Source organism: Podarcis muralis, chromosome 2 (genome assembly GCF_964188315.1).
Source record: "Podarcis muralis chromosome 2, rPodMur119.hap1.1, whole genome shotgun sequence".
NCBI classification, from domain to species: Eukaryota; Metazoa; Chordata; class Lepidosauria; order Squamata; family Lacertidae; genus Podarcis; species Podarcis muralis.
Window position 1 is genome coordinate 96,212,284 of NC_135656.1, and position 14,479 is coordinate 96,226,762.

The following is a 14,479-nucleotide window of genomic DNA, read 5'->3' on the forward strand; positions in this document are numbered from 1 at the left end:
CTAGAGGTAATATTTGGAAAATCCTGTAGCATTTCGGTTAATACATGAATTCAGATTTTAAAATTGGCAAAAACATAAACTCTGGTCAGAGTATTTCTTTGTCTTGTAGATTCGTAAAAACAAACAAACCGTGAAATACGGATTAATCTGTCATGTAGGCATCCTGATATCTGTAATCAAGTAATTTCCTTTCAGCAACCCAGAGTAAGGCAATCCTTTACATTTTACCACATCCCCTCTCAGTTTTACTGGACAACCAACTTGGCGAAGAGCTCTGATGAACTCAAAAACGTGCTCACTTTTTGGTGGCATTTTTGCGGCCTTAAGATTGATTCTTTTTGTATCAACGCGATGTGTAAATTTTGCTGGCATCCCACTAAAGCAAAGGGCTTTTTTCCAGCTGGAACTCAGTCCTGGCACCTCTCTGGTGGGCACCATTGCCATTATAAGAGAACAAGGGTTCATGGTGAGTTCCAGCACCATCCAGCCTTAGGGTGGTGACTGAGACAGAAACTTCTTGGTTGTGACACACAGCTTCTGATATTCCTTCTGGGACCGCTCACCATGTCTTTTCAGTGCCAGGCAAAGGGTTCTTTATTTCCCATGACACCTTTAACACTGAATTGCACTGTTTTGTTTCTGTTGTTTTGCCTGCTGCTATTGACTGTTGTATTATTTTAGCTTGCTCTGGGGACTAGGAAGGGTAAAGGTCGTTGTGGAAGAGGAGGCAGGCCCTCCCAGGACCCTGAGCTTCAATCACCTCACTCTTGCTCGCATCCAGTTGAACAAGAGCGCTCACTTTTGCAAGTGAATTCATGTGACATCCCTAAAACAGTGATCTCAAATGACTTGGACAGGGGTGGGGAAAAACTTACATCAGATGTCTGTGGAGTAAGTGGACAAATCCTGCAAAGGACTGGTAGCTGGTTAAAGAACAGTAGGCAGAGAGTAGAATTAAATAGCGAGATGCTGGCTCAACCCTTGGTGCTAGATGACAGCATTTACTGTGAAGGGACAAAGGGAAAATCCCCCTGCCAAAGCAATGCCTCTTAAATAAGTAGTTGTGGTTGTGGTATGTGAAGAAAGGAATTCTCCCCCCTCCCCAATGCTTGATTACAATGAACCACCTTTAACATTTTAATGCCTGGTTTGGGGATTATTATTTTTTTGGAACAACTTGGTGTCATCAGCAATAACTCCATATTATTAACACCAGTCCAAAAGGAATCAATCCCAGTGCAGAGCTTTGGAGAACCCTGCTTCGTACATCCCTCCATTACAAGAACTGATTATTTTCCAGGCTACTCTGACATATTGGTGAGGGTATGCCCCTCTCCTGTACCCATGAGGTTGATCCTTTACACCAAGGTTTATGATCTATAAGCCACGATTTGGGGATTTGGAAGCCCCATGTAGACTGCAGTACGATCGTTTCTACTTAGTTCAGAAAATGCTGCGGTGTTACAGACCTGTTGGCATATTTATAGCTCAAGGAGCTAGTCCAAAAGATTACTAACCAATACCACTTTACCCGCCATTACTATGAAGAAGTATATACTCAAACAATATTGTTAGTGGAGGAAGGGAGAAGCACCATTGATTTGAACAGAAGGACTAAATTATATGGTCTTATGACTACAATGTGATTCATATCATAATTTTGCCCCACATGTTTCCAGTTTGAAAGTCGGAGAAGTCATTATTGGACATAAAAGGTTGGTTCGCAGTCTGCTTACTCCATAGTCTTTCCACTAGGTCTGGAAAAAAATAAGGCTTTTTTCCTTCTTCTTATTATTATTATGCCAATTGCAAATGGTGGCTTATGTTTCAAATTAGCTGAAGTTTGTTATTTTTCCCTCTTAGGTAGGGTCTAAAACAAGCTGTTCACAAGAGGTCCAGCCACAGTATACAAGTCCCCCTAGAATTAGTTGGAAGAACTCCTGATGAGTTCACTCCTGTTTGTACATTAACCTTGGGATGAAAGGCCAGCCACAGTCATGTGAGAATCAAACCAAGTTTTCCAAAGCATGACACAATTTGATGGAAGTGTACGGGGCTCACAGAAAAATGTTTCGTGAGCCCAGAAAAACAATGAAAAAGCTTTAAGTTTTTAATGGTTCCACTTGAAGAATTACTAAGAGGTTGTTGACTCCAGAGGCCACACTGTAATGTTTGGAAGAAGAAACATGTCAGGGAAGGAAGAACAGCCAACTCAGCTTGTGATGGGCAGTAGAAAGCCATGAAGGTGGGTGGAAAATTAGGCTAAGAATACAGCTCATCTGCCCCCCTCCATATCAGCATTTGCCGAGAGCAAAAAATAGTATCCCAGATGAATGTTGGTGTTTGCATAGGACTGCATCCATAGATTTGTCAGATATACAACACTTTATGCAAAGAAAATATAAACTCCACATTTATAGCAGTAAAGGGCAATGGAAGGGCCACTGTGCCCTGCAGATGGACAGCTTTCCCCACCATTTCAAGAGCTGTTGCCAGCCTACAGGTGCATCACAAGTAAGGATGCTTGCGGAATTCGACCTTGCAATGCAATCGTTCTCATCCTCACTTCCTGGACTGAAATCCGGACTAGAAAGCAGTTTATCCCCCAGCTATCAGCCTTCCTAAATATTTTGCTGCAGTTCTCAGCACACCTGCAGAAATCAGAGCTACACTTTAAAATGTGTGTTTTGAGAGACACTATGTTTAAAAATGTGTATTTAAAATGCAAACTTTGTGCAGCGTTTTTTAAAATGGGATGCAGGTCAACCCTGGGCAAGAAGACAGAAGACAGCCCACAGTTCTTCCACTGCCTATCTCTGCATTATGGTGCAAGGGAAAGCGTGCCACTGCTTACAAAATGTGGTCTGAGCATGGAACACCACCAGAGCAAATAACAAACGACAATATCAAAAATGAATTAGATAAAGTGATTTTAATTTTGCAATGCAGAATGCAATCCCAACACCTTTTAGAGCAATTGCTGGAATCATTTCCATTTAAAGCTGGGGGGGGGGGGCTACAACACAAACCGACAAACATTGACTGTCAATCCTCAGTTTACTTTCTCAAGACAAAATCCTGCTGCAAGAATAACTTAGCATTTCAAGCATTTCTCTTCCCACCCCCTGTGCAATCCCCCCCCTATATTTGACATTACAGCTGCAGTAGAAGTATCAACAAATTTTCTTGATTAATTGAAGCAGTAATTTAGCAAAGATTCAAACACAACATTCAAGCTGGCAACAGGATGTCTTCTCTGTTGGCTAAAATATAGGATCCTACTTTATTTTTATTTTTTTCAGTACAAAATTATTTGCATAGTGGCAATCTGTTTACTCTACTGAACTGAATGTGTCGATAGAGGGAAAATCAGTGTGTGTGTGTGTGTGTGTGTGTGTGTGTGTGTGTGTGTGTGTGTGTACTAGTATAGCATTCAGTCTAGGGCAGATTATTTTTTTTAAATAAGCAAACCTCTACATGCTGACTTTTGTTAAGACAAGAGCTGCTGTAGATTGGGTCTAAAATAGCAGTTTGGAAATTAAAAGCTCTATTTTTTTGGAGGAAGGAATTAATGGACAATGTCAAGAGAGAAGCTGAACACTCGTAACTCGTGCAGAACTGCAATGTGATCAGGGGAGTCTTTCCTGTGTGCCTGTCATTCCTCTGTATGCATTGAAAGAGCGTTTCCATTCCTTTTCTACCATAAGCTTTGCCCTCCTTCAATGACTAAGTTGTGGCCAGTCATATAATCTGAAGCTTCAGATGCCAAGTATACGACGGCAGCTTGCAAGTCTGTCACTCGAGCCAGCCTTCCGGCTGGGATGTCCGTGAGCCAGCACTGCACAAGAGGTTTCAGCTCCTCAGAATGGATGAGAGGTGTTTCGACAATTCCCCTGTATAAACATATAAGACACAAACCGGCTTGTTATGGCTTCTTTCTTTCTTTTGCAGCACAAAATGGCAACAATACAAAAATAGCCCTGGGGGTACTTTTCAAACGAAGGATGAGAAAGATTCCAAACCTCCCTGGCTAAAAGCCACCAGAAACTTCAAACATGATTCCCGTTAAATGTCTTTCTAATATAGTTTTTATGTATCATCATTGTCTCCTTCATTTATTTCCACATTAGCGATACATTATTTAGCATAACGTCCCAATTGAAAGATTTGCCTCACAAACAATCACATCATCTAAATTGAAAGTGACTTGCGAGCGTTTACCTACAAATAGATTTTTTGGAACTGGACATAGCAATTATTCTATTCATTAGGAGACACTGCAAAAGGGGGTCTACAATATGTTCAGCGAATGCAGGCGGTTCACGTGCTATCATTTCAAGAGGAAGGCATAACCATTATTTCTTTCTTTTCTAATTTTAGAATAAAAGTTCACCTTCACTAGGACTGTTCCCGAAAAGAAAATATCAGTTAGTAAAAAGCTTGAAGGAACTGGCTCCTAATATCTTCCAGCTTAGACACCTTCTCCGCAATATGACAGAGAATTTATCAGGAAATGTTTGCATATATATATATATATATATATATATATATATATATCCCAAAAAATATATATGAATGAGAGCCAAAGAATCCACAGCACTCCATAAACATTTGGTGGGTGTTTAGGGCTTTAACAATAACTGATTTGTCACCCTCCTCCTTAGCAACATATTTGTATTTTGAGAAATGTTATAATTCTCCCCCCCCCCCAGTCCCTGTATAAATATATTTACATAACTGGGCCTAACAAGAAATTACATTTAACTTCTCAGAAATGACAATAACTAAAACCTGAGCTGCCAATTCCACTTCATTAGTGTGGTAGAAATGCATTCCAAATGTTAATAAAAATTCCAACATGCTGATAAATTAGTGCTTCTAAGGAACATGTGACACCTTGGTTAACATATTCAACCTCAATTATATTTCTCTTCAGCACCCTGTTATCTGGAACCTTTGCTGGCAATCAGAGGTGCTGTTTTTCAGCGGCCAATTTTCTAGATAATGTAGCTTATCAACACTGTGGGTAAACTTGCCAATGAAATCAGACTGCACTGAACCACACACGCGCTAATTGCATCTCTTTTTTATGCATATTTACAGACTGTCACTTCAAAGAAATCAGTGGCCCATTGAGGCAGCCAGTTAGCTGGAAGAATTGCCTCTTGCAAATGAAAATTAGCAAACAAGCTAGTGATAAATATGAAATGAACAAAGTCTCGAAATGCCGTTTTGTTCTCAAACTTCATCCTCATCCCAATTTATGCTTCCAAAGAAACAGGGTTTAGAAACACTGAATTCTGGGAACGAGAAACCCCCGCCTTGTACTTTTGTTTTAAAAGAAACTCCTACAATATTGTTTAATGGATGTGGTTCAGATTTTGCTCTCTTTCTCATATACATGTTTTAATTTTTTTGCTTAACCGGGGCACTCTTCCACAACCCGACTTTCTTTTCAGTCTGAAACTGACAATAAACAGGATAGCTATTCAGAAATAATACCACACAAGGGCAACACAGTTGACCTCTGACACTATCCTGCATTCCAAAGTAATATTATAATCACAATATTATTTTCCCTAAGTAGTTCCCTATCCCAGTCTTCTCAACCCCTTGACTCGAGCACATGTTTTCTACGAAAACAATTTGATTTTTCAGTTGCAAAAGAATATCAACAGGCTTATCATTTACTGTTACTCAACAACATTTCCCCCCATATATATTAGACACATGCACACACACACAAAATATGAAACAATACTAGGCTTGAATCACACTGATAATAATGAGAATAAGAACAATAATAATTATCAGAATGTGCTAGGTGGTCTAGGGGTAGTGATGGATGATCCAAAGAAGGCCAGCCATTTTATTTTATTTTACTTTTAGTAGACATTTGGAGACGGGGGGGGGGGGGCACCAATCCCATTTTTTCAAGCATTTCCTGTGAATCTCTGATTACAATTCAGTGCCAGTTTTATTTGCAAATGTTAGCAGGGTGTGGCCTTAAGCTTCGTGCTACATCATTTTATTTTCTATTCATTAGAAACTAGATAAACAGTCTGGCTTCGATCATTTAAACCAGATCCAAGCAACATCTCTTTCTATGTGGAGATATATTCAATAACCAATTGCGTAACAAATAGATAGATTACTCAGTTTCTTTACCTTTTCACCATACAAAAGGTTTTTTTAAAAAATAAAATAAATGAATGGGTTTATTCAAATAAGGAATAACCACACAGAGATATTTGGTGGGGTGTATATGTGTGCAGTGATGCAGTTTGGTAATTTTAGACTCTGGAATCAAGGGGAAGAGCTCCTATTAATTCTGCTGAGTATGGCCCTGAAAGTCTGCCTGAAAGTCCAATGGCACCCTTGCTGGGGGGAGAGGCACAGTCATCTCTGACAAGTCTGTCTACCCAGCAGGGTGTATAGTGGGGAGAAGGGAGAGCAAGCTTACCTTCTCCCCACAACAACCAATACTGAGTGGGAGGTCTCTGCAGTAAGATCTTTGCAATTCTCCACTAGGGAACAAAATAGGATGAAGTAGGACTGCTTGAATGAACCTTTCCACCTCTCTCCATTTAACAGGCTAAAAGGATCGTCAAACCTATCCATTATAGTCCTCTAAATTTCTCCTTTTCCAATCTTAAATTCAGTTCTCCACATTTCCACAAGGTTCTGTTTTTTTAAAAAAAAATCCTCATGAACGTTCATCAGCATTTTAGTGTGAATTATTCCCAATAAACACGTTTTTTTGTATGCAGTTTTGAAAAACGTACACATTTTTGCAAGCAGTTCTTCTTATTATACTGCCTTTTAATGCGTTGTTTTCACTGCTATATCCATTTTTAGAATAGAATGGAATATCTATATTTATTGTTTGGTTGTCAAACTGCCTCACAAAATTCAGACAAGTGTGCTTTTTGAAGGATAGCTGTGTTTGGTTCACACATTGGTTCAAAATATGCGGATTAAAATATGTGGATTTCTTAGTAAAATAAACACAAAATTCAATTTCGTCCTTAATAGCAGGACAACAACCAGCTTTCTTAAAGGAAGGCCTCGGAAACCCTCCTGAGCATATAGAAGTCCTGTGGATAGCGCTGCAGCCAATGCCTCCGGGCAAATAAAACCCAGCAAAACTGAAATTTCTGAAGTTAATTACGATATTCATAAATTATAGAGCACGGTACCACATAGTAGAACTTAGGCCTTTTGTTTAATTATGCTGGCGGTGGGAGGAAATTGAACGTTTTATTCTAAAGACAGCATAATTTAGGACGGTTCTGGTTTGGAAAAATAAGGAAACGAGAAAAATAATAACAACAACAACATAGTGGCTTGTAAGCAAGCTTTTGGGTTCTTATACAAATATTAGATATGCCCCAGTATACTGCACATCTTCTGGGAGAGGCTCGGTGCCAAGATGGGCAATTTAATGCTGGAGATGGAAAAACCCTTTTAGGCAAATGTGCGTTGGCTCTTAACCATTCTGAGCGGTGACAAGTGCCAAGGCGTTAATTCTCTGCCTCATCTGGAATGCAATGCTGTTGCATAACAATGGCTTATCACACTATCTAGGTTCCCTTCATGGGAGATGCAGAACTGACATTTCGCTGCTGACGGCGGGTTGATTTAAGATTCAAGTAGCCCCCAAACGATCCCTCACTTTATGCCAGTGGATATGTTGGTCTTTGAATGCCCTGTTTATCAGCTGCTCCCTTAGAATGCTTGCAAGAGTTCTTCTCCCAAAGTGTGTGCATTTGTGTGTTTTGGAGAAAGGGGTTTCCATCTGTGTATAAGTTGATTTCTTTCAGATGAGTTATTAATTTGAATGATTTAAGTACACTTCAATTACTCAGGAAGTGTTTAATCAGTAAAACCCACTTAATTGGGACATCTCCCAAGAAACTACATAAAAGCCCAGAGATATTTAAGAGCAACTGCTGTTGCTTAATGGGGATGGTAATGCTGGTTAATTGGGATGCCTTTAAGTGATAGGGCTTTGCTTGGTTCTTCCCTCTGGTGTCCTTTTATGCCAGTTCCATATACAGTGGAACCTTGGTTCCCGAACTTAATCCATTCCGGGAGTCTGTTTGATTCCCGAAACAGTTCAGGAACCATGGCACAGCTTCTGATTGGCTGCAGCAGCTTTTTGTAGCCAATCAGAAGCCAGGCATTCGGCTTCCAAAGAACATTCAAAAACCGGAACAATTACTTCTGGTTTTCGTTTGTTTGGGAGCAGAGGTTCCATTGTAGGCACAAAAATGTATTGCCCGCCCCCCGTCAGTGTGAAGATTCTTCATCCTACCCTGAAAACTTTAGCATTCCAGATCTCTTGCAGATTTTGTTGATCCAGATTGGAGAGCAGCGTTTGGATTGCTAGAATAATCATTCGCAATCCAGCTGTTCTCAGTTGGCCTTGCCATTCACATGTTAACACAAGAACCGAAGGTGCGCTTCCAAAGGAAGCTTCAGCTGTATTTATTTATGTATGTACCTAACCACAGCAGCAAGGGATCTTTATGCACGGAAGTGGAAGGAGGAAAGAATACCCTCAAAGGAAGAATGGCTGATAAAAATCATGGAATATGCAGAGATGGCAAAACTGACAGCTCTGATAAGAGACACATTTAGAATCTTTCAAGGAGGGCTATAAACTTTTTCTATATTTAAAAAATAATTTTTCATATGTGAAGTCCACAGCAGGGTTTGAAGTTTAAGAAAAAAATAGAATATACTAAGATACCTGTTAAAGAGGAAGAAACTGGATAGGATGGATTTTTAAGATGCAATCGTAAATAATTGTGATTATACAAATTGAGGATGGGTGAGTATTTTGGAACAAGAATTATAACTGCTGAGTGATAAAATGTAAGTTTGAATCTTGAAATGAAAGAAAAAGTGTAATAAAAAGAGAGAGCTGTAGGGGCACTGAACATTATGGTGTGATTGAATGAATTCCATTTGGACATGATCATGGGCTAACTATGGTGAGAAAAAAGCAGCAGATGTTACCAACGATGGAGACCACAGTCAGTGGTCAGAATACAAGAGCACAGAAGCTGGTTTGATCACAGAACCATAGTGAGGAAATGCAGTTGGCTTCCTGGAAGTCTGATTGAGTGGGCAGCCTCCATAACATGCATTCCTTCTACAAAGTTATTCATGCCCACAAACCAATCTCCTTCCAACTCCCAAACCCAGATTTCTCTCAGACCAGGAATGGGAGACCTGTATCCCTCCAGATGTTGTTGGACTACCACGGCCATCTTACCTGACCACTTGCCGTGCTGATGGGAGTTGGAGTCCAAACCAACATCTGGAGAGCCCCTGGCTCAAATTTTCTGGGTTCTGAAGCTAACTGCCTAGCCCAAACAAAAACCGCACAATATCCTCTTTACACCACATTCACCCATCCTTCTGGGGATCCTAGGAAACCCAAATTCAAAGTGTTGGTGCTGACCTTTAAAGTCCTAAATGGCTTTGGCCCTGTATAACTGAAGGAATGTTTCCACCCTCATTTTTAAGCTCGGACACCGAGGTCCAGCTCCAAGGGCCTTCTGGCGGTACTCTCATTGCAAGAAGTGAGGCTACAGGGAACCAGGCAAAGGGCCTTCTCAGTAGTGGCACCCTCCCTGTGGAACGCCTTCCCATCCAATGTCAAACTGATCAGCAACTACACAACTGACCCATCTGAAGCAGCCCTGTATCAGGAAGTTTTTAATGTTTTGATGTGCTTTTGTTTATGTTGGAAGCTGCCCAGAGTGGCTGGGGCAACCCAGTCAGATGGGTGGGGTATAAGTGATTAATCCTCCTCCTCATCACCCTGGTCGTTTAGTTTGGGAGGCCCTATTGTTGTAAAAGTGACCCCATGATTTCCTCTTTATCAGCCTGTCCAGTCTTCCCTCATCCCTGCACTATATCTACCACTAATTGTGTGCCGTATATTAGGACATTTCTGTTGTTTTATGCATAACTGGAAACAAAACATAAATGCACAAGCAGATATGCATTAGTTAAGATATATGCATTAGCACTTTCATACTGCAATAATTCTGGCAATTAGATATTACTAAAGGAAGCCTTAGGCACCGACACAGCTATAAATATGGATTCTCTTGTAAAAAATATATTTCAGAAATGCATTTCCTTGTGCAGCTGGAGCCTGTATACTTCTTGCTAAAACCCTGTAGAGCTTTAAAAAAATGTAACACATAGGGAATAGTGCATGCGGGGCTCATGTATTCACTTAGATAATACAAAACTGTGAAACATGTCAAAGCTTCTGCCAATATAGCTATTACAGCCAAGGTAAAAGAGCTAATCACTTCAAAGTGCTTGTTGTTGTTGTTTAGTCGTGTCCAACTCTTTGTGATCCTATGGACCAGAGCACGCCAGGCACTCCTGGCTTCCACTGCCTCCCACAGTTCGGTCAAACTCATGCTGGTAGCTTCGAGAACACTGTCCAACCATCTCGTCCTCTGTCGTCCCCTTCTCCTTGTGCCCTCCATCTTTCCCAACATCAGGGTCTTTTCCAGGGAGTCTTCTCTTCTCATGAGGTGGCCAAAGTATTGGAGCCTCAGCTTCACGATCTGTCCTTCCAGTGAGCGCTCAGGGCTGATTTCCTTAAGAATGGATAGGTTTGATCTTCTTGCAGTCCATGGGAGCTTTTGAGTTTGACAGGTCTCTTAATCAGGCTAGATGGCAAACAGAGCACTTGGGGTGGTGGTGGTGGGGAAACAACAGGAGATCACAGACGTTCCATGAGGTTCTTTTGGACCTTTGTGCTTATCAGGTTACACCTAGGCTCTGCTGGCATAAGGGGTTCACCTGGTGGGGCAGAGCTGCAATACTAGCTTTCCCACAGAGGAGTCGCTGTGGCTTACTGGGAGGGAATGGTGGTGCTTGGGGTGTATGGGTGCACTGGTGCGAGTGTAGTTCAGCTCCTCCAGTGTGCTTGCACAGCACCGGCCTCCATAATGCCTTGCCCCCTCTTCTGATGAGCGTCAGAGACTCCACTGATGAGAAATCAAGTACATGGGGTATCCCTGCCACCTAAGTCCACCTACATCCTGAGGTGGAACATGCAGGTTCCTAGATAGGTGGAAAACATGACTCAAGAAAAACTGGATGGTCTTCATATCAGCAAAAGTGGACATTAATTTTAAGTGGTGTGCTAAGCCAAAAAGAAATTGTCAGAAGCCAAACTGGATGGCTTCACCGAGCCTTTGTAGAGAAGGTTTCCTCAGAAGTAAAACCCTCCTTCTCTAGTTTAGGATTCTGCTGTTGAACACCTAACTTCAGTTGTTGTTTTTTTCCAAGTCACATAAAGGTGGCCATGTTGACCTATAGGAAAATTCCCGAATTTGCAAATGTTTGGTCCTAGTTGATATTCTTTCTGTCTGCTAGTATCCGGATAATATTAGCACAGAGATGGAAAGAAGACACAGTGCCTACCAGAGAAGAATGGCAGATTAAGCAGATGGGATTATGCATAAATGGCAAAACTGGCCGGAAAAATTAGGAATCAGGAAGACCAACATTTTAAGAAGGAATGGGGAAACTATATAATTTACCTTTAAAATCACTGCAAGCTATTAAAATTATTAGTAGGATTGGAATGATGCTTGTAGTTAAATGTTAGACTTTGGTTGTAATGGAGATTTAATACAATTGGATTAACAGAAAAGATGCAGGAGAAAAAATTAACATAAGGACCCACAAAGGGGAGCGGGGAAGTCTATGGGAATTTATGGGGGGGGGTAATATTTATTTGCTTGATAGTTGTTTGTTAATTTGAAATATATTCATAGAGACCAAGCGGGGTTTCTAACAGATAGACAAATGTGGTGGGAATGCAAATGTATTAAAAAATATTGGGAAATGATATACTATGAATTGAAAAAAAATGTTTAAAATGAATTTTGTCAAACACCCTGAAGCCTTTTTGTTAGGTATCTCAAATCAAGAGCTACCAAAAGAAAAATGGACATTATTTATGTATGCTACAACAGCGGCAAAAATCTTGATTGCACAATATTGGAAGACGGAAGGAATACCGTCAAAGGAACAATGGCAAGAAAAGCTGATGAACTATGAAGAATTGGCTAAGCTAACAGACAAACTACGAGAGGACAAAAAAGGACTTCAAAAGAGTCTGGCAACCATTTACAGTTTATTTGCAGAAACAACAGAATGGACTGGATTCACTGGAAGGATTTGAATAAACTTTCACAACTTTATTTGAGTAACAGATATTTTAGAGAAATGATAAGGGATTTTATTTTTGTGTAGGAAAAGCAGGATACGATAAATAAAACTAAATAACTCAGCAGAGGGGGAGTTGAGGGAAGTCCAGAAGATGAGAGGGAGAATAATTGTAAATAACATGATGAATGAGATTTGTATCATTAATTGTTATAAAATTCAATAAATATTCTGGAACAAAATGAAAATAAAATAATTTTGTTTTAAAAAAAGATATTCTTTCTGTCTCACCGCTATATTTTGAAGTATGGGGTTGTTCTGTAGCTCCTTGTGCTATTATTTGTATTCATATTGGCTACATTGTTTGATCTTATAGTTTATTATGTTTCTGATACACTGTATTAGATGCTGTGAAGGCCTCTGAGTGGGGTAAGTGGCCCAAAACTATGCAGGCAAATCAATAAAAAATAATCAGGCCTTGTTTTGAAGTAGTACCAGGCAGAGATCCTTCTCGGTAGTGGCGCCCGCCCTGTGGAACACCCTACCATCAGATGTCAAGGAAATAGACAACTATCTGACTTTTAGAAGACATTTGAAGGCAGCCCTGTTTAGGGAAGTTTTTAATGTCTGAAGCTTCATTCTGTTTTTAGTTCTCTGTTGGGAGCTGCCCAGAGTGGCTGGAAAAACCCAGCCAGATGGGCAGGGTATAAATAATAATAATAATAATAATAATAATAATAATAATAATAATAATAATAATAATTATATATATATATATATATATATATATATATATATATATATATATAGCTGACACTCTGAAGATCCACTGCTCACATTTCACAGTCAAGAGCCCACTTCCCTTTAAAAAGAAGTACATCTTTCCTCACTGAATAGGATGAAAAGTTTAGGTTGCATATTTTCATCCTGTTGTGTCTGATGGGACTGTGTGTCTGTGGGGCCTTAATGGTGCTAGTCTATACAGAATTTTGGCAGAATTACAAGCCTGGCAGATGAAGGGAACGCAGTGGATGTAGCCTACCTTGATTTCAGCAAGGCATTTGACAAGGTGCCCCATGATATTCTTGTAAAGAAGCTGGTAAAATGTGGTCTTGACTATGCTACCACTCAGTGGATTTGTAACTGGCTGATTGACTGAACCCAAAGGGTGCTCATCAATGGTTCCTCTTCATCCTGGAGAAGAGTGACTAGTGGGGTGCCACAGGGTTCTGTCTTGGGCCCGGTCTTATTCAACATCTTTATCAATGACTTGGATGATGGACTCAAGGGCATCCTGATCAAATTTGCAGATGACACCAAACTGGGAGGGGTGGCTAACACCCCAGAGGACAGGATCACACTTCAAAACGACCTTGACAGATTAGAGAACTGGGCCAAAACAAACAAGATGAACTTTAACAGGGAGAAATGTAAAGTATTGCACTTCGGCAAAAAAAATGAGAGGCACAAATACAAGATGGGGGACACCTGGCTTGAGAGCAGTACATGTGAAAAGGATCTAGGAGTCTTGGTTGATCACAAACTTGACATGAGCCAACAGTGTGACGCGGCAGCTAAAAAAGCCAATGCAATTCTGGGCTGCATCAATAGGAGTATAGCATCTAGATCAAGGGAAGTAATAGTGCCACTGTATTCTGCTCTGGTCAGACCTCACCTGGAGTACTGTGTCCAGTTCTGGGCACCACAGTTCAAGTGTTCAAGAAGGACACTGACAAACTGGAACGTGTCCAGAGGAGGGCAACCAAAATGGTCAAAGGCTTGGAAACGATGCCTTATGAGGAACGGCTAAGGGAGCTGGGCATGTTTAGCCTGGAGAAGAGGAGGTTAAGGGGTGATATGATAGCCATGTTCAAATATATAAAAGGATGTCACATAGAGGAGGGAGAAAGGTTGTTTTCTGCTGCTCCAGAGAAGCGGACACGGAGCAATGGATCCAAACTACAAGGAAGAAGATTCCACCTAAACATTAGGAAGAACTTCCTGACAGTAAGAGCTGTTCGACAGTGGAATTTGCTGCCAAGGAGTGTGGTGGAGTCTCCGTCTTTGGAGGTCTTTAAGCAGAGGCTTGACAACCATATGTCAGGAGTGCTCTGATGGTGTTTCCTGCTTGGCAGGGGGTTGGACTCGATGGCCCTTGTGGTCTCTTCCAACTCTATGATTCTATGATTCTATACATTTGCTTATTCTTTTTTATTATTAACATAACTGTAACGTATTCTTATTATTATTGCTTTTTGCCCAA

General features: G+C 40.6%; 1 protein-coding gene across 1 annotated transcript in view; it reads right to left on the reverse strand.

Moving 5' to 3' along the window:
- Positions 1 to 3,384: 3,384 nt before the first annotated feature.
- LOC114590905 (uncharacterized) overlaps positions 3,385 to 14,479 on the reverse strand; it is a 55,311-nt gene continuing 44,216 nt past the window's right edge. The window contains exon 11 of the mRNA XM_077923504.1: positions 3,385 to 3,893. Within this exon, the coding sequence (XP_077779630.1) occupies positions 3,698 to 3,893 (196 nt within the window). The 3' untranslated portion in view covers positions 3,385 to 3,697. The remainder of the gene's footprint in view (positions 3,894 to 14,479) is intronic.